At 37.8% G+C, this 19,056-nt stretch overlaps 1 protein-coding gene across 1 annotated transcript in view; it reads left to right on the top strand.

Annotated features, from left to right (window-relative positions):
* The window catches only part of CACNA1A (calcium voltage-gated channel subunit alpha1 A), a 361,279-nt gene that overhangs the window by 13,988 nt on the left and 328,235 nt on the right, over window positions 1–19,056 (top strand). Inside the window, exon 2 of the mRNA XM_087955556.1 lies at window positions 14,457–14,753. Coding sequence (XP_087811682.1) covers window positions 14,509–14,753 — 245 coding nt within the window. The 5' untranslated portion in view covers window positions 14,457–14,508. The remainder of the gene's footprint in view (window positions 1–14,456; window positions 14,754–19,056) is intronic.

The raw sequence follows: 19,056 nt of genomic DNA, 5'->3' as shown, positions 1-19,056 counted from the left end.
GATGATATATGCCATTTATATTAGAAGAACCCTTAGAAGTGAGCCCTATACTACTAAGAGAAATAGAAGAATACGGAAAGGTGGCAGGGTTAAAAATTAACAAAGAAAAAACAAAAGTGTTTACAAAAAACTGTACAAAGGAGCAGAAGGAAGAACTAGCAAATAAATTAGGTATGCAAGTGGTAAATAAAGTAAAATACCTAGGGATCTGGTTGACAGCTAGATGTTCGTCGATTAAAAAAGATAACTATGACAAGTTAATAATGCAAATAGTTAAAGATTTAGATAATTGGGCCAAATTGCAATTATCGCTATTGGGACATATTTCAATAGTAAAAATGAATATTTTGCCAAAACTGTTGTTCTTGTTTCAGACAGGGCCAGTCAAGTTGGAAAAGAATTTTTTTGTAGAATTAAACAAATGTATATCTAAATTTATATGGCAGAGGAAAAAACCCAGAGTGAAATATAAATTATTACAGGATGCCAAGAAAAAAGGAGGATTTGGCCGTCCAGATTTTGAATTATATTATGATGCTGCTATAGTAAACTGGTTTAAGGATTGGGTTAAATTAGAAAATAGTAGGTTATTAATATTAGAAGGTTTTGATCTCCAACTTGGCTGGCACGCCTTCATGTGGGATGGAAAATCTAAACAACATTCATATTTCCAAAGGCACCATGTAAGAAATGTGTTGTTCAATATCTGGAGAAAGATTTTAAAAAACCACTACCCAAAGGTTCCACTGTGGCTATCTACATTGGAAGCAGTCACACATCCAAATGAAAATATTGTCAGGTATAAAGATTTATTATATGATACTGGAGAGCTTAAAAATAGGAACCAAATACAAATTCAAGGAAAGGAGATAGCGTGGTGGCCCTTTGCACAAATACAAACCCATTATAAAAAAGATAGAGAACAATTTGGCTTTAGTATGACCCCACAAGAATGAGATAAAATATGGCTAGGAGAGGAAAAGAAAACAATTAGTAAAATATATAAATATCTTTTGGACTACAAATTAAAAGAAGAAACAATCACAGAATCTATAATAATTTGGGCTAAAAATGTGGGTTATATATAGTATTGAATTAGATAAGTGGGAACACATCTGGCAAACAAATTACAAATTAACCATGTCAGTCTCGTATAAAGAAAACATATAAAATGGTTCATCGCTGGCACCTACCTCCTGCGAGACTGGCTAAGATGTTCCCCAATCTACCACCCAACTGTTGGAAATGTAACTATGCACAAGGAACATATTTTCACATGTGGTGGACTTGCCTATGTGCTCAGAAGTTTTGGAGAAATATTAGAAATTGGATTTTAAATATAACAAAACAAAATTTAAAACTTGAACCCGAAACTTTTCTGCTAAGTATGATAGATTTAAACATGGAGAAAAAAAATCAATATTTAATTTTGCACATCATAACTGCGGCCAGAATAACCTACCCATAAAACTGAAACTATCTTCCATTCCTTCAGAGGATATGGTAATTAAAAAAATGTGCTGAGATGGATAGCCTAACCAAATTGTTAAAAAATAAACAAGACTTTGACTATTGTGAAATATGGAACATTTGGTATGAGTGGTTAAAGAAAAGGTAATATTTGATATTTGGTTAAGTTATGGAAATGAAAGAAGACATGCATTTAATCATAAACTATATAGAGAAATTAAAACATTAAAAGAACGAAGGAGTTATTGTAATAAGACAGATCACGTCAATGATAAAGAAAAAAAAAAAAAATTTAACCATTGCTCAATATATGCTGTAAAATGTATATATGTATATAAGCTGTAAAATGTATATATGTATATAAACGGCTGTGAAAGTCTGACTCACAGGCAGACACAATACAGAGGCCTGATTATGGCAGATGAGATTCTGCCGAAACATTGCTACAACTTTAAAAGCACAAGTATAATGACGTGGGAAAATACCGAACAAAGCTGAATACCATACATACATACATACATATATTCTTAAGTTTTCGTGGGTACTTACATGTATGGTATTCAGCTTTGTTTGGGTATTTTCCCACGTCACTATTGTTGTGCTTTTAAAGTTGTAGCAACGTTTTGGCAGAATCTCATCTGCCATCATCAGGCTTCTTTATTGTGTTCGTCTGACAACTATAATGACGTGGGAAAATACCCAAACAAAGCTTAATACCATATCTATCTATCTATCTATCTATCTATCTATCTATCTATCTATCTATCTATCTATCTATCTATCTATCTATCTATTGATTTGTCTGTTTTAAATGTATGTCAAATAAATGTTTTTTTCTAGAATAATTTTTTAAAAAAAAATTAAAAAAAGCAAAAAAAAAAGCTGTGATGACCCAGGGTGGGATACAAAATAAACACAGTCACAAAATAAAATAAAATAAAATAAAGGCTACAAAACTACCAAATTGAAGTTGGTTAACATCAGGATAGTTAAGTTTTTATTTAACTAGGTTAAGTTAAATTATTGTTCATAATAGTTAAATATGTTTTTTTTTAAATAAAGTTTTATTGAGTTTTAACAAAACAAATAAAACATCTTATTTGAGCACAGCATGGTTCCGGGTTATCACATTTCCATAAAGACACAATTATGGCATTCAGCTTTGTTCGGGTATTTTCCCACGTCATAGTAGTGGTGCTTTTAAAGTTGTAGCAATGTTTCAGCAGAATCTCATCTGCCATCATCAGGCTTTTGTATAGTATTCATCTGTGAGTCAGACTTTTACAGTGATTTCAGATTTAAATTTGGGGCAGCCTATTACTGTGCCAGAATGGTTTTTTCTTCATCCTGATTGGTTGAGAGTCTTGGTCTGTGTTTATTGGTCTTGGAGTTTGCTGTGTTCTGCTTGATTGGTGTTTCTAATATCTTCTGTCTGTTTTTTGGCTCTTTTTGTATCTTGATTGGCTGGCAACATTGTGTTACTTTGTTGGAGGCCTTTATTGCAGCTTGGCTCTGGGTAAACGGACGGCTATCATTAGTTAGGAAGCTAGGTTTCATCTGGGTGCCTGGTTGGGGTGTGTTTGAGCTGGATGTATCAGGGGGGATCTGTTTGTGCCCAGGTGCTTGTCTGGCTAGTGGTGTGGAGATTTTTTTGTTTGTGAGTGCAGGCTTCCAAATGATTGACAGTCTGGTGGAATCATCTCTTCTATTCATGCTTTCTGGTCTTTTTTCAATCTCTATGGCTTCTCTGATGATTCTGTGGCTGGGGTTTTCTATAGTGGCTAGGGTTTTGGTTCCATTGAAGTTGATGCTATGACCTGTGGCTTCCATGTGTTGGACTAGTGAGGAAGTGTGTTCCAGCTTTTTGACTGCATTTTTGTGTTCATCCAGGCGGGTACTTATTCTTCTATTGGTCTGTCCAATGTATGTGGCCGGGCATGATGCACAGGGGACTTCATATATGCCTTGGTTTTCCAGGTCTTTGGGGTTTCTAAGGATGGCTGCTATTTTTCTGTCTGTTTTGAAGGCAGTCTTGATGTGATGTCTGTGTAGTATCTTACTAATTTATGTAGGACAGGACAGCTGTTCCATAGGTCTGTTCATCTTCTGGGTCTCTATTATGTCTCAGTGTGTTTTTGTGGATCAAGGCGGTGATTTTGCTGTTGTGGAAGTCAATCAAGATACAAAAAGAGCCAAAAAACAGACAGAAGACATTAGAAACACCAATCAAGCAGAACACAGCAAACTCCAAGACCAATAAACACAAACCAAGACTCCCAATAGTTGAATAACTATTTTGTTTATTAATGTTTATTTGTTCGGGTATTTTAGTCCTGGTATGAACCTTGTAAATCTTTCACATTTCTTTTCAATATCTATCCATCTTTGAGAACAATTGAAATGTTTCCTTCCCTTCTTCATTATTACTTAACTGTTAATAAGCATACCATTGGATAGTCATACAGTTTTATCTTATAAATTGTTTACTATTAATAAGCAAAATAATTATTCAAATTCATTCTAATAACTGGTATAAATTTCCTTATAAATCTTTCACTTTTCTTTTCAATATTTTATCAATCTTTAGAAACAATTGCAATGTTTTCCTCTCTTTTTTATTATTGCATTAATTATAAATAAACATACCATTACATAACAATACAGTTTTATCTCATAGATTATTTGCTTATTTCAGTTCTAACTCATTACAGTATTCTACTGTCACAACACTATCTTTTGTACCTTTGCAGAATCCTCACTTTTAACTTAATTTAACCATTGTCTCTGTGTTTTCAAGCTTAGCAAATACCTTTAATCCTAGTACGTTTCCCCTTTTTCTTTATTTCCTGTTTGTCCCTCATAAGTTCTTTCCCTTTCTATCTTTCCCCCCTTTTTCTCATCCCTTTTTTTATACCCTTCTCTCTCTAATTTTCCCTTCTGTAGTTTTCTTTTCTGCTTCTCCTTGCTGTTATACTTCTTTTTCAGACTATTTTTCCTTTTGGCTGTTCCCTTTGATCGCAAACTTTTAACTCCTTTCCCCCTTTTTCCCCTTATTACCACACTTTGCATTATTTGATCATTGAAAATGGCTTCTTCTTTCTCCCGCCCTTCTTCTTGCTCTTGAAGCTTTTCCTTTTGCTTTTCATAGCTCAGGATCCCCATTTCAAAAAATTCAAATATGAAGCCAAAGGATCTTCCCCCCTTTCTGCATCTTCTTTCTGTTTTTTTAAGACTCATCTTCAATTCCTTCAGGAGTGACGCATTTAAACACTTTTGAACAACCACCCGATTGACTTTAAGTAAAAACTGAAAAAGAAAAAACCAATGCCAAAAACTTTTTTTTAAAATCACCAAATGATCCCAGACTGTTCCTTCTTGTTTCTTTCCTTTACTTTTCCTTTCCATGGGTTACTGCATCTTTTAATAAGATTTCAGTTACAATGCATTTTCGGGAGTCTTTTCAAAGTTTCACTGTTAATCCTCTTTATTTTTCCAAGTGGCACTCCATTTTTCCATTATTCCAAGTCCCACCCTTTTGCCTCCACTGTTCTCCTTTTTAGGGCTTTAAAATGACCAAGAAAAAACCTTTATTCTTCTTTTGACACTTAGATTTCAGCTTAAGGTTGCCTATTAGTGTCAAAATAGATTAATATAAATTTCTTTCCATACCATTTGTAATTGTCAATATAAAGGTTTAAAAAGGGTTTTAACCTCCTTTTCTCTCTCCTTCGCCGCTTAAAGATCTTTCAGAAGTATCCCTCTAGGTACTTTTAGAATCAGGGTACCTTGCTTAGATGTTCTATGTTGTTTAGCCCAGTTTGTCCTGCTTTCCTCTTTGTCTTCCTCCTGCACAATCTTATCCAGTCGGGTTCTTCTTTGAGGTGGCCATTTCTGACCACTGCTGCAACCGCCTTCAGGAAAGGGAGTTCAGACCAGCCAAGGAAGAGAGATGAGGCTCCCCTCCACTTGGCTAGCAATCTCCCGCCTCTTCACCACCTCTACGGGGGTGGCTTCAGCCCCAAATCCAAAGCGGCGAGCACAGATCGAAACCGCGCACGATCGTGGATTTCGGTCTGTCGCTGAAGAGACCCAAACCGGAAGTCCCATAATAGTTAAATATGTTGATTTTAACTTAAAACATATATTTCCAAAGCAATTTTCTTTAACATTAATGTTAAAAGGTAAAGGTAAATGAATTTAAATTAATTACTTTAAATTAATTTAAATAAAATTAAAACATAAGAGACCTACTGGTTCAAGGCAAAGTTGAGCATTATGGTCTTTTGAAAAGCCAGCAAAATGTCCACAGCTTTCCCAAAACAAAATAATCTTCCCTGCATGTTTCTTGTCAACTGATTCTAAAAGGCATTTTATTCTGATACTGAAAATAACAGATAGTAAGACTATCAAGTTTGTATTTTTTACCTATGAGTAGACTGAATTTCTCCTGAATTGGTAGGAGATAATTTCACTGTAGACAATAAATCTCTATAGGGATAACTTCAATTGATGAAAATTCACTGCTTTTAGTACAAACTCTGGACTGTTCACATACCTAACAATTTTAGGGCCACAAAACAAGCCCTGAATTGTTATGTTCAAATAAGGTTTAATTACATGATCAGGAGATTGCCAGTGATGAACCAGCATGTGACAAGTCAGCCATGCTTTGGTGCTTTCTGTCATGCATTTCTGCATTTGAGTGAATCCTGGAGTGCATTTTGAGAAGAGTGATAATAATCTAAGAATTCTTCTTTACTTTTGGGTTTTGCAAAAACCTTGTTTCCCATAGTGTTGGTGGGAGAAAGAAAAGTATGTAAAGTATTGGCAAAATGGGGAGACTTCAAGACATTTATGCTGAAACCAGAGAAGATTTGCTGGATACAAAGCTAAGTACAGATAATCCTTGAGGTGTGTTCTGGAGAACTGGTAGTGGAAATTTTGAGTAGTTCAGAGAACCAGCAAATTCCACCTCTGACTGGTTTTTTACAGTATCCTTCCCCCTGCCACGCCCACCAAGCCATGCCCACAGAACCAGTAGTAAAAAAATATTTTTGAATCCCACCACTGTTTACCTTGTGAAGCTCTAGCCATCTCATATTGTGGAAGAAAGGCAGGCCAAGTGTCCCCGTGCCACATGGCAGTGATCCAAATGCAGCAACTGTTTTGTCCTGCTTGTTTGTGGTTGAAATAAAATGGCAGCCACCTGATAAATTGCTTCATTTTTCTGCCTGATCCCAATTATGATTGCTAAACAAGGGCTACCTATATTAGCAAAGAGACAAGAATAATGCTATATGAAACTGCCTACTTGAATGGACATCAAATAGTCAATGTCCTTGACAACTGTAACAGCTGTAATAATAGTAGTAGGAGTATGGATACTGGTTTGTTTTGACATATCATTTGGAATCATTTTGTAAATGTTTAGTAGTAGTAGAACAATTTAGTATAGTAGTAGTATTAAGGCAGTAATAATAACAGTTATAGGATTGTGAGTTGGGGATATATTTCTCTAGAATGTGAATTTTGATCTTCACATGATAGTGAGGACATTTATTAGTATTCAGATGGTTCCAGTCTTAAAAACACATTAAGTTTGAGATAAATGCTAGACAATTGGCAGTGATGAGAACTTTCCTCAATTCTACCTAACCATGGCATAGATTTACAGTTTCTGTATCAGTGGTGGGAATTCAATTTTTTTTACCACAGATTCTGTGGGCATGGTTTGGTGGGCATGGCAGGGGAAGAATACTGTAAAATCTCCAGTCAGATATGGTATTTGCCGGTTCTCCAGAACTGGTCAGAACCTGCTGAATACCACCTCTGATCTGGATGACTTCTGTTTGTCAGCCTTTGTGATCTTATCTTCATCTCATCTTGAATCTACACCCAAGATTGCTTAAATTAATTCTTAATAATTTTTGCACTAAAGTAGTACTGTTGGAGATATACTGTATTTGCGGCGTATAAGACGACTTTTTGCCCTGAAAAACATGCCTCCAAGTGGGGGTCGTCTTATACGGCGAGTATATAACAAAGGTCGTCTTATACGCCGGCAATACGTTGTTGTCACTCGGTGCAAGAGCGACGGGGCGGAGCTCCGCAACTTGCGAAGCCCCTTCAAGCCCAGCCGAGTCTCTCTTCCTCCTCCTCCCCACCCACCCACCCACCCACTCCGCTCGTGCGGCCGGACAGGCAGGCTCCAGGCTTTGCCCCCATCCCTCACCTCCTTCCATCCCCTCCACCCACCCCCAGTGGCAGAAACTTCGCCGCACGTGGGGACGAGTGGAGGGGGTGGGGAGCAGCGACGCAGCTCAAAGCTGAGAAGCGCCATCCTTGCTTTTATGCTTCGGGAAGAGTTCGTGTTTTTTGTTTTCTCCCAGGAATGGGATGCTCGTCTGCGATTTTCTTTGGGAATTTTTCTCTTCCCGGTTTCAGCCTTTGCTCGAATCCTCCCCCGATTCACTTCTGGAAAGGATGCTTGTGTAACTCTTTTCCTAAGCGTTGCTGGGGTGGAGGGGGCAGTGTGCAGCGTGAGCGAGAGGCTCTTTCCTTTCTCCCTGAGCGCAAAGCCGTCTGCCTTCTTCTCTCTTGGACGGACCGAGCAAGGCTAATAAGATAATAATAAGATAATAAGATAAGATCCTAAGCGCGTTGTGGAAACAGATCTGGATCTCATTGGAGAAAGGTAGCAAATGAATGAACTGGACTTTTGGCAAGTCTCGGGTAGGAACTCGACGCTTTCTGGAAAGTTAGTGAGCAGGAAAATAGACATCCTTTCCGCTTTCTCCCAGCGTGGGTATTTCATTATCCCTCCCTGTAAGAAGTAACAACCACAAAGCCAAGGGAAAAAACGATGCGCAGGAAAAAGCCACAGTAGGAAGCAAGATTTCTCCCCACCCACCCTCTCTCTCTGAAATAATTAATGTCGCAATCAGTGTGGTGCACCCTTGGAGACAAATTGGTTGGGGAGGTGGAAAGATATTAAGAAACAACTCGACTGTTTTTCGTCCAGTTTTATTTTTATTTATTTATTTTCCCCTGAAAAAAGCAGATCGCTCAACGGTGTCACAAAGAAAGGGAGAGGAATTGAGTGCCAGCCTGAGAAAGGCGAAGCTGCCTCTCTAAAGCATTTTGGTGGCTTTGTAAGTTTGGGGGAAAGGGGCGGGGGTGTCAATCAAGAATTATATCCAGAATACCCCAAGTGTTACAACTTACACCGTATTTGCCAGCGTATAACTTTTTTGCCCTGAAAAACATGCCTCCAAGTGGGGGTCGTCTTATACGGCGAGTATATAACAAACTCTATATTTTGAGTGGAAATGTTGGGGGCTCGTCTTATACGCCCAGTCATCTTTCTTTCTTTCTTTCTTTCTTGTGTCAAGTGATTATAAGATAACAGGTATAAGTATAAACATAGTTATGAATACCTGAAATGGATACATATAAGAAAAATAAAAAGAAACAAGAAGACAGGGACAGTAGACACGTTGGTGCGCTTATGCATGCCCCCTACAGACCTCTTAGGAAAGGGGTGAGATCAATGGTAGACAGTCTAAGGTTAAAGTTTTTGGGGTTTGGGGAAGAAACCACAGAGTCAGGTAGAGCAGTGGTCCCCAACCTTTTTTGTACCAGGGACCGGTTTCAAGCAGAAAATTTTTGCAAGGACCGGGGGAGGGGAGAAGAGAAGGAGGCTTCGCTCTCTCGCTGCTTCACCAGCCCAGGAAGAAACTGCTTCAAAGAAGCGGGGGGGCTTTTCCTGTCGCCGCAGCTATTCCGAGCGCCCGTTTCACCCCCCCACCCCGCCCGCGCGTGCGCTTCAATCCACAGTGTCCCGTTCTGCTTGCCTGCCTGCCTTAGTTTCTGGTTGTTTGGGAGCAGCTTCGGCTGAGAATAATAACTATTCGCCTCTTTTACTCAGCCAAAGCTGTTCCGATTCAACCATTAACGAAGGCAGGCAGGCAGGCAGAACGGAGCACTGGGTTGAACCCCGCGCGTGCGCGGGCGGGTGGGCGGACGGGGTGAGGGTGGGGAGAAACGGGCGCTCGGAGGCACTGCGGTGACAGGAAAAGCCCCGCTTCTTTGAAGCAGTTTCTTCCTGGGCTGGTGGAGGAGCGAGAGAGCGACTGAGAGAGCTGACCCAGAGAGAAGGACAGGCTTCGGTTGCTTCCTCCCTCCCCTTCTTTCATTTGTGTCCTTGATCCCGATCCCAGCAGCATTCACCGAAGGTGAAGAAAGCCGCCATTTTTTAAAAAAATTATTTGCGGCCCGGTAGAGAGTGCTCCACGGCCCGGTACCGGTCCGCGGCCCGGTGGTTGGGGACCCCTGAGGTAGAGTATTCCAAACATTGACCACTCTGTTGCTGAAGTCGTATTTCCTGCAATCAAGTTTGGTGTGGTTTACCTTGAGTTTGTATCTATTGTGTGCTCTTGTATTGTTATGGTTTAAGCTAAAGTATTCATTGACAGGTAGGACATTGCAATGTATGATTTTATATACTATACTTAGATCAGACCAAAGGCGGCGTAGTTCTAGGTTAACTAGGTCTAGAATTTCAAGTCTGGTGGCATAAGGTATTCTGCAATGAGTAGAGGAATGGGGAACTCTTCTTGTGAAATATTTCTGGACTTTCTCAACTGTATTAATATCAGATACATAATGCGGGTTCCAGACTGATGAGCTGTATTCAAGTATAGGTCTAGCAAATGTTTTGTATTCTCTAGTTAGTAGTGTGATATTACCAGAGAAAAAGCTACATAGGATTAGGTTAACAACTCTCAATGCCTTTTTGGCTATGTAGTTACAGTGGGCTCTAATATTTAGATCATTAGAGATGAGTACTCCAAGGTCCTTGACAAAGTTAGGGTCATCAACAAGGTCTTGACTATTCAGCTTGTATTTTATTTTCTGATTCTTTTTTGTCAATATGTAGGACTCTGTTTATTTGTTGAGATTTGAAGTTACCATTTGTTTGACCATTCTGACACATAGTCAAGGTCTTTTTGAAGGGTAGCAGGGTGTCTGTGGTGTTGAATAGCCTTACATCATCAGCGAAGAGAATGCAGTTCCTCTTAATATGATCACATTTATGTGGAATCATTTTTGTAGAGTATGAAGAGAGTCGGCCCTAGAACATTGCCTTGGGGGACACCACTGTTGATAGGTACAGAATTTGATAGGATGCTCCCAATTTTGACCATTTGTTTGACAGGAATGCTTCTATCCACTTATGTAGGTGTCCAGAGATACCATAATATTTTAGTTTTAATAGTAATTTGTCATGTATCACTGAATCAAAGGCTTTACAGAAGTCTATGTAGATTGTGTCTATTGCTTTGCCCTGAGTTGTGTAGTCCATATGTTTTTGCAGTGTAAGAGTTGCAGATTACAGGATAGTTTTTTTCTGAAACCAAGTTGTTTATTAAAGAATAGGTTGTTTGTCTCTAAGTGGAGGATAATGGATTGGTTAATAATTGATTCCATGACTTTACAGGTGACACAGAATAAGGAGATTGGTCTGTAATTTTCAACTAGGCTGGGGTCTTCCTTTTTGAAGATAGAGATGACCATGGCTTGTGACCATAGGTTTGGCAAGGAGCTGGTCCTGAAAGATTTTTCAAAGATTATGCTTAGAGGTTTGGCTATGGCAGTAGATAGCTTTTTAAAGAAGTGGGCACATATCCGGTCCAATAGATAGAGATGGCTTTAGATTGTGTAGTGCTTTTTCAACATTGTCTTCTGTAAAATCCATATGTATTAGATCATCAAAAAATTGATATGTATTAGATCATTGTAGTTGTCTATGGTTCGACTAGGAAATACTGGGCATGACTCATTGCTGTTTACAAATACTGAGCCAAAGAATGTGTTAAAGCTTTAATGGTGTCATTGTTGCAGTCTTTACCGTTAGGTCCTTTCAAGGGTGGGATAGACCTTGAGTCTTTTAGTTTGTTGTTTACAAAATTGTAGAAAGAGCGGATGGAATTGGTGTGTAGAAGGTTTTCCTCTTGTTTAATGTGATAATTGGTGCATTCAGTCTTTATCTGGTGGCTTAAATTTTTGTATCGGCTTTTGAAGTTGGCAACGTGACCAGATTTGTTTTTCCACCAAAGTGATTTCTTTTTGGATTGAAGCTTCCTTATTGTTATGGGTAATTTGTTTTTTTCTGGTTTTGGGAGTTGTTATTGGTCCATATAGTTTGATGACTCTTTTGACTTCAAGTAAAAATATGTTGTAATGGTCTTCAACAGTATTGCATCCAGTGAATAGAAGTTGCCAATCTAGAGATGAGAGATCGTTGTCTATAAGATCGTGGTTGCCTTTTTTGAAGTTATAATTGGGGATCCCGTCGTTATGATGCTTTAGTATCTCAAGGTCCACTGACTACATATCACAATAAGATGCAGAAGATATGGAATTCTGGCAGTTGAAATCCATATATCTTAAAATTGCCAAAGTTGAAAAACATGGTCTCAAAGATTTCTATTCTGGGGTTACTTTCTTCTGGTTTCTTTTCAAGGCACATGCAGAGCATATGCTCTTTGACACTCATCCTGATACGTTGTTAGCTAATTGCTAGACTTTGCCTAGTCCTACAATGTATTTATATGCTTGTATTTTCTTTTTGTTATAAAACTTCACAATTCTGCCCTGGTCAGATCCTTACTGTCAAGAACACTTACATGCACAAACAGAATGCTTCAACCTCCCATAGTTTCATCATAAAGCAGCCATGGCAATTTTACCACGTGAAAAGTCTGATGTACATCATCAACCATTCAGTTGCTATTACAGATATATAACCTCTAGGTGTGCGTTTGTAATCACTTATTGGCTACTTAAAGCCAGAAATAGGTGTATCCCCTCTCCTCCAGTTCAGTCTTCTAAGGACATTCTGCTTAAGACAGTGGGGGAGTCAAGATCTTTAAATTAAAATTTCTCCTCATCCATGCTTGGATAACATAATCCATCTGAATGGCAACTAACTGATGGTAGCAATGGCAAACATAGCGAGATTGAGACCCATATCTATTAGCTACTTTTGAATGCATGTTTCACATTACTCCAGAATAGTGTTATTTTGGAATAGTGCTAAATTCCTGTCCAAATACAGTCTACCTGTCAGATGATATTAAATGATAGCCAAGCTCCCTCTCAGAATATTCACTTGAAACACTAGAACAAATTTTGACAGATGGCTAAATCCTCTGATCTTGCCATCTGTCAGAACTCACCTGCTGCTCAGGAACAACCCATGCTAAAGAAAATGAAGAGGATGTTTTTCTCCAGCTAATGATATGTGTGTGATAGGAGGGAAATAAAGCTAGAAGAACCCATCAATCCGATCCTTAACACGCCCTGCACACTGTAAATAGAGATCACACCATTTGTTGAGATCATGCATGGTTAAAGATTTGCTGTAGGAATAGCAAATGTTATACAGGTATAGTTTTCTCTTGGTTCAAGAACTGGCGAATGCTACTTTAACTTGGCTATGAAGAAGATATTCAGATTAGTGAATTCAGGTGGGGCTCCCTGGTAATTTCATAGGCACATCCATGTAGAGAGTTGTTGTTTTTTTAGTAACAAACATTATTTGCCATTGTGCTTTCCAATCTTGGTTTCATGGGATCGTCTATAGAAATACAAACCAGATCTAGTTGTGGCTAATGTTTAATGAGTCAGCTAGGTGCTGCCATTTAGATGAGGTGTTTACTTGCTGACTTAGAGGTTTCACTTCTCTTTAAATAATGGGATTCAGGCAGAATGAGAGAATAAACTAAGGAAAGAATTAGGAAAGTGAAAGTCATGAGTTTTATAAATAGAATGTTCTGATACTATGTCCTACTAGTTTCTAGTAACATTATTTTTCTCAACTGAATAAAGTATAATAGTGAAATGGACAGCTCCCAACTTTCAAAGCCAGAATTTTAATCAATTTGTAGTTTATAAGTGTAGAGATTTCCTCAAAAAAACCCTGTATGAATAATGAAAAATATATGTGATTTAGAACTAACTAGGGAAGACCCATAATCCTAAACTAAGTTGATTTTTCTTCTAAAAAGTTGATTTTCTTCTCTTTCTTTCTACTACTGGGTATTTTATTACTTATTGATAAAGATAGTATCCTCTGGTGGCAATATCTATTTGGAGAGTTGTGTTGCAGGCATTGTACCCAATAAAGGTGTGCAAATGCACTTAAACTTTAAGTTTAGGATCCATTGTTGGGTTTATGCAGTTACTATACAGGAAACCTTAAAGAATTCAAGCACTATGAAGCACATGTGTCCAAGTACTATTGCTAGATTGTATTTAATTTTAATTATTGTACAAAACATTTCCAGGGGTTTGAATAAAGCAGAAGAATGAAAACACCTCATCATCAGCTCCGATGACAAAAGTCAGATTATCCTTAGTCCTTTTCTTCTGTCCTCATTTCTCCCTTCTTTCCCATCTATATGATGTGTCCAGCACCTAAAGATTTATTTGATCTTCTATCCAAAAATTAACATACTAAAAGCCAAGCTATTTCGAGATGCAAGCAATGTTTTGCTTAGTAAAAACAATATTATTATTTACCCTGACATAAAAAACTGTCTTTATATTATTTACTGAAATGTAGAAACAGGTCATTTTGGTTCTTAAAAAATTATGGATATTTTAAAGCAATTTTGGAAGCTAAGATGGGTTCAGAATGGTGTATACTGGGAAGAAAGAATGGGGAAATTGAAAAAGCATCCTGCAAAAAGATAATAGCCACCCATTTCCACGTTTTGCTAATACAACTTTTTGGAAGTACTCAGATTGTCACTAAAAGTGGAGCCGGAGTAGTATTTTACCTTAGTTTTAAAACAGCTGAAGTCTTGAAGTGGTTTTTCTGGGTGAAGTATTCTAAACAGGCCGCATAAATTTGTGCCACTGTGTTCAGATAGATCTGTGTAATTTATTCTATCAGTTCCCATTGTGTTTTATCTTTACAGATAAAGGCAGACAGCCAGGTAGGATTTTGTGGTTTCTGCTCAAGTTCCATGGATGGCGGGGCGTGCTGTGATCCGTTCATCTCTGCTGTCCCCTCCCAGTTACTATGAAGTGGTACACTATGGACGTGGACCTACAAGTCCTGAATATCCTTTCTTTAGTGGCTGGTACCACTATATGGGTCAGGAACCTCTTTCATACAAGCGACGTGGAGGCATTGTTGATCAACGTGATGTCATCATGGCCCATCAGGCCCACAAAATCCACAACACGCCACAGGCAAAGCGGAAGGAGTGGGAGTGAGTATGGATATATTTCATTATTTGATTTCCATCTGTCACTGGGCTTTTCCTTTATAGGCCAAAGCCATACAGCAGGAATATTATTGTCTCCTTCCCTCTGTTCCTCAACAATTTAATAGCTTGGGGTTAAACAAACATGTATGTGGCTGGGGGGCATATTTGAAATTTTGAGAGCATAAAAATGCTTTTATAAATGGGCTGCCATGTTTCACATGGACAGTAATCAAATATCTAATTGTTTTGGATTGGAAAGGAAAGTTAAAAGATTATTCTGCATCAACTTCTCTTCCTCCAACTTCTCTTCCTTTACAAAGTGAGTTTATTTTTGTTTTCTCTTTAAGCAGTCATAATCATTTATTTTTCAAGGAAGGTCTATGGAGTCTATATGAGCTTAGGCATTTTTGTAAAATAAGGCAAGCTGTTCTTTAAAAAACTAACAAGACCTTTGAATGAAATTGATTCAGTTGGGAAGGAATCTATGAGTCCCCAGAAAAAGGGTAAGCCCAAGTAAACTCAAGTGCCACACAGACCACTCTTCTTCGGGCATTTTATTTCTCTCTCCAAAGTCATAACCTTCCATTCAGTGTAATTGTCTTAACATCCCTTATATCCCTCCCTCATTTCATCTTTGTTTAGTTGTAGCTACAAGCACTCCACAAAGTATTATTTCCTATCAACACTACACGTGATGAAATCTCCTGTCTTTTAATATATTGCCTATAGAATCTGTACTAACAGTACTGTTTACTGTTAATATTTTTATTGTGTCTCATTTTTGCAATGTTGTGTTTATATTGCTTTGATCTTTGACAGCAATTATAAAGAAACAAGAAGCTTCTGTCAACTGAAATAAATGCACAACAGTAATTGGAGAGTTCATGTTTGTCTAACTGACCTCATCCTGAAAAATGAACAAACTGCTCTGTCTTCTATGTGTTGTGGATATTACATGGTGCTATGTTGAGGAAAAATGTTTTTTTTTTTTGCTAGCAGCTATGATGATAATTTTTGCCAGCAGCTCATGAGAGTACAGAAGCTATATCATATTGTGAAGTTGCAGCTTAATTTTTCTTTTAAAATTATAAGGAAAAATTAAGCTGCAACTTCACAATATTATTTGGACAGAGTTATATCCATTTCAACTGTTTTGACCCTTCCCACACGAAAGTAGGAACAAGATTGTCATTGAAATTGTATGTGTTTTCCGGCAATACATCAAATCTATTTCTACTAGTTCAAATACATATTTACTCTGTTACTTATAACTCAAGTTTAAATAGTTCATGTTTCTTGGGGTTTCTGAAGAAGTGTTTCAATGATTAGCAAGGTAATAAGAAATTCTTCTCTACCAATTGCCAAAATAAATCAGTTTATAATATGGCCCAAGAATGAGACTTTCCATCTGTGTTCATTCACAAATTAGAGAAAACCATAAGAATGTAATAGAGATACACACAAAATAATGTGGGAAAGTACAGACAATTGATGAAGTATATGTTCTTCAAAGAAAGAAATAAGTTTAATCTCTTTGGATCAGAAAAATTGAACACAAATGTAAGAAACATTTAATGTACATTTGAACATAACTTTCAGATTAAAAGTAAGTGATTTGCATATAGGGTATTTTGCAGTACAATATTGGTCCACATTTTATTTTAATAAATGTAACCAAGCTTACAAATCTCTTCTGTTTTAGGTTGTTCTTGCATACCAGTTCAGCACAGACTGATATTCTCCCAAGGAACTTGAATATTTAGAAAGGTCACAGTTATAAGTTTGTTTAAGGTTGTTTATTTAACATGTAATATTTTAGGTACCTTTTACCCTTATTTTATGTTTACTTGCCAAACATAAAAATACAATAAACTCATAAATACATATAGAACAATACATTAAAACGATAGAGAAACCCCTGTTTGTAGGGGTGGGAAGGGACAGAAACTGTATACACACTTCTTTATTTATAGTGGTATTTAATATATACCTTGGCCTTAGCTTAACAAATTATATATATACGATTCTATACAAAGAATTTCTTGTGGGGATTTTTACAGTGTTTCACTCCTCTCTCACATGTACAGCTTCTTTCTGTGCTTTCACTCTTGGACTTACTTCTATTCTAGGGAAGAGAACGGAAGAGGGGAAAATAAGTATTTTCTGGATTTCTTGGATCCCAGCACCTTTGTCAAGTTGCCCTTGCTGACCTATGATCTGTTCTCCAAAAACTGCAGTCCTTTCCACCAGTCAGTTTGCTCAGCAGATTGCTGTCTTGAGTCCTGCTTGCGCTCCGGCTACAGTTTCCGCTTCCTTGATACATGCTCTCCCACTGCTCTATGTCATACTAAAACAATTTTAGAAATATTCAACAATCTCCTTCATCATTATTTAATGCTTCTTCCCTTTTATATGTTTACAGCTACAAGGCAGATATTTATATGTTTCTCTATAATTATGTGATACTAAGCCAGATTTTTGACTCCCCCTCCCAGGAAAAAAAAACCCTCTAACCTTGACATCATTGCATCATCCCAAGTCTCTCAGGACAACACACTTTGCCATAATCCCACACACATTTCTGGTGTCCAAATAACTGGAAAGGCATAGGCAGCCTAGGTCATTTTCCAAGAGAGTTATTAAAGACCTGTATTAGAAATATCCCCTAAACTGCCTTTTCTCAGAGCCAGGATAGCAGTGAAAGCACAGGGACAAAGTATTTTGGTTAATTTAATACAATTCTGAATTCTGATCCACCATTTGAAGTAATAAGGTCAAATTTTCCACTGTTGGTGCAAGAATGTCCCCTGGAAAGAAATATACTTTTAATGACACCTCTACAGTATTTTGCATGTGATATTAGTTCATCCCAGGAGGATAAAGAGTTGTTAGGTCTTACATCCTTTAAAAGGATGGGACTTTAGGAAAACTGCTGGTAAATATATAGAGTGTGTGCACATCCATGTATGTACACAAGTATGCACAAGCACACATGCACACACGCACACACACATGCGGAGAGAGAGAGAGAGAGAGAGAGAGAGAGAGAGAGAGAGAGAGAGAAAATATATCCCATTTGTTCTATCTGGAATGTTAAAAGTAATGTCTTTGCTGTCCCCCAACCCCCATATTCTTGCTGCAGTCTCAAAGTTGAGAAAAATCAGTGCTTGCCAATCCTATGAAGACTTGCTGTTTCAATGTCTAAAGATGAGGGCTAGGAACCCGCTCTTGCAGCTTAGATCTTAGGAATCAATTGTACAGCAATATCCCCAGCTAAAAGCCCCAAGTTAATATTGATGCTGGTACTTCCCAACTCCCCCACTCTTCCTCATTTTTTTTCCAAGTCATTTCCTTTTTTGCTGCCTCTAAGAAATTGCAGCTTGTTGCCTTGGAAACAGTGCTATCTGTAGCAAAGGCTGTTGCTTTTATTGAGGGCTCAACTGCTTTGTTGAGGATAGGCAGATTTAGGATTGAAAAAAGGGCACCCCTCATACACTGAGAAGAGGACTGTTTTCCTTTTTGCATTAACATGAGATTAAGCTGGCCTTGGAAAAGCTGCTATGAAAACAATGGTGATGTTGGCGTTTTGCAGCTACTGCACAGAAGTGACTTCTATATGTGAAAGGGAATTCACAAAGATCATAAATGAAAATTTAGTGGAAATAATGCTTTTTTTTTTTCTCTGCAGTGCTTCTGTGTGGAGATTCCCTAAGCTTTGTCTCACACAAATCTAAAATTAATGGTAATTTTGAAATTGCAGATCAACAGTTGCCTTAGTACTTTTTTTTATCAGTGCAAATAAAAATGAGGTATGTTTATGTAACATATTTAATAAACCAGTGTCTGAGCATGTTATACCTGAGAGAACTTGGTGTTTCCAATTTCTTTTCTACAAATGTTCCAGAAAGAGAAAAGCAAATCAGTAGGGACATTCATCAATTAAAATGTTAGAATGAGATGTAATCTAGGAGGAAGGGGACTATCTTCATACAACGATATCATGTAACTTTGCCTTTGGTAACAAACAATTTATGAATTTGTTATGATAAATTTATACAATCTAAAACAGGGGTCATCAACCTTTTGGACCTCAGGGACCACCAAACTCATAATTTTAAATCCTGCGGACCAGAGACCCTGGGAAAATCCCCCAAAAACTCTGCAGGAAAATTCCCCACCCCGTTTTTCTACCGATCCACCATTCTTTATTTGGGATCGCAGGATACCGTCTCCAGCTCTGTTCTCAGGGAGAGAGGGAGAGAGAGAGAGAGACTTTTGGCTTCATGCAAAGCAGCAGAAGCAGCAG

Source organism: Notechis scutatus, chromosome 2 (genome assembly GCF_049901735.1).
Source record: "Notechis scutatus isolate UNSWTSFEM ecotype Mainland chromosome 2, rNotScu1.2, whole genome shotgun sequence".
Lineage (NCBI taxonomy): Eukaryota > Metazoa > Chordata > Lepidosauria > Squamata > Elapidae > Notechis > Notechis scutatus.
This window is presented reverse-complemented; position numbering and strand designations above follow the sequence as displayed.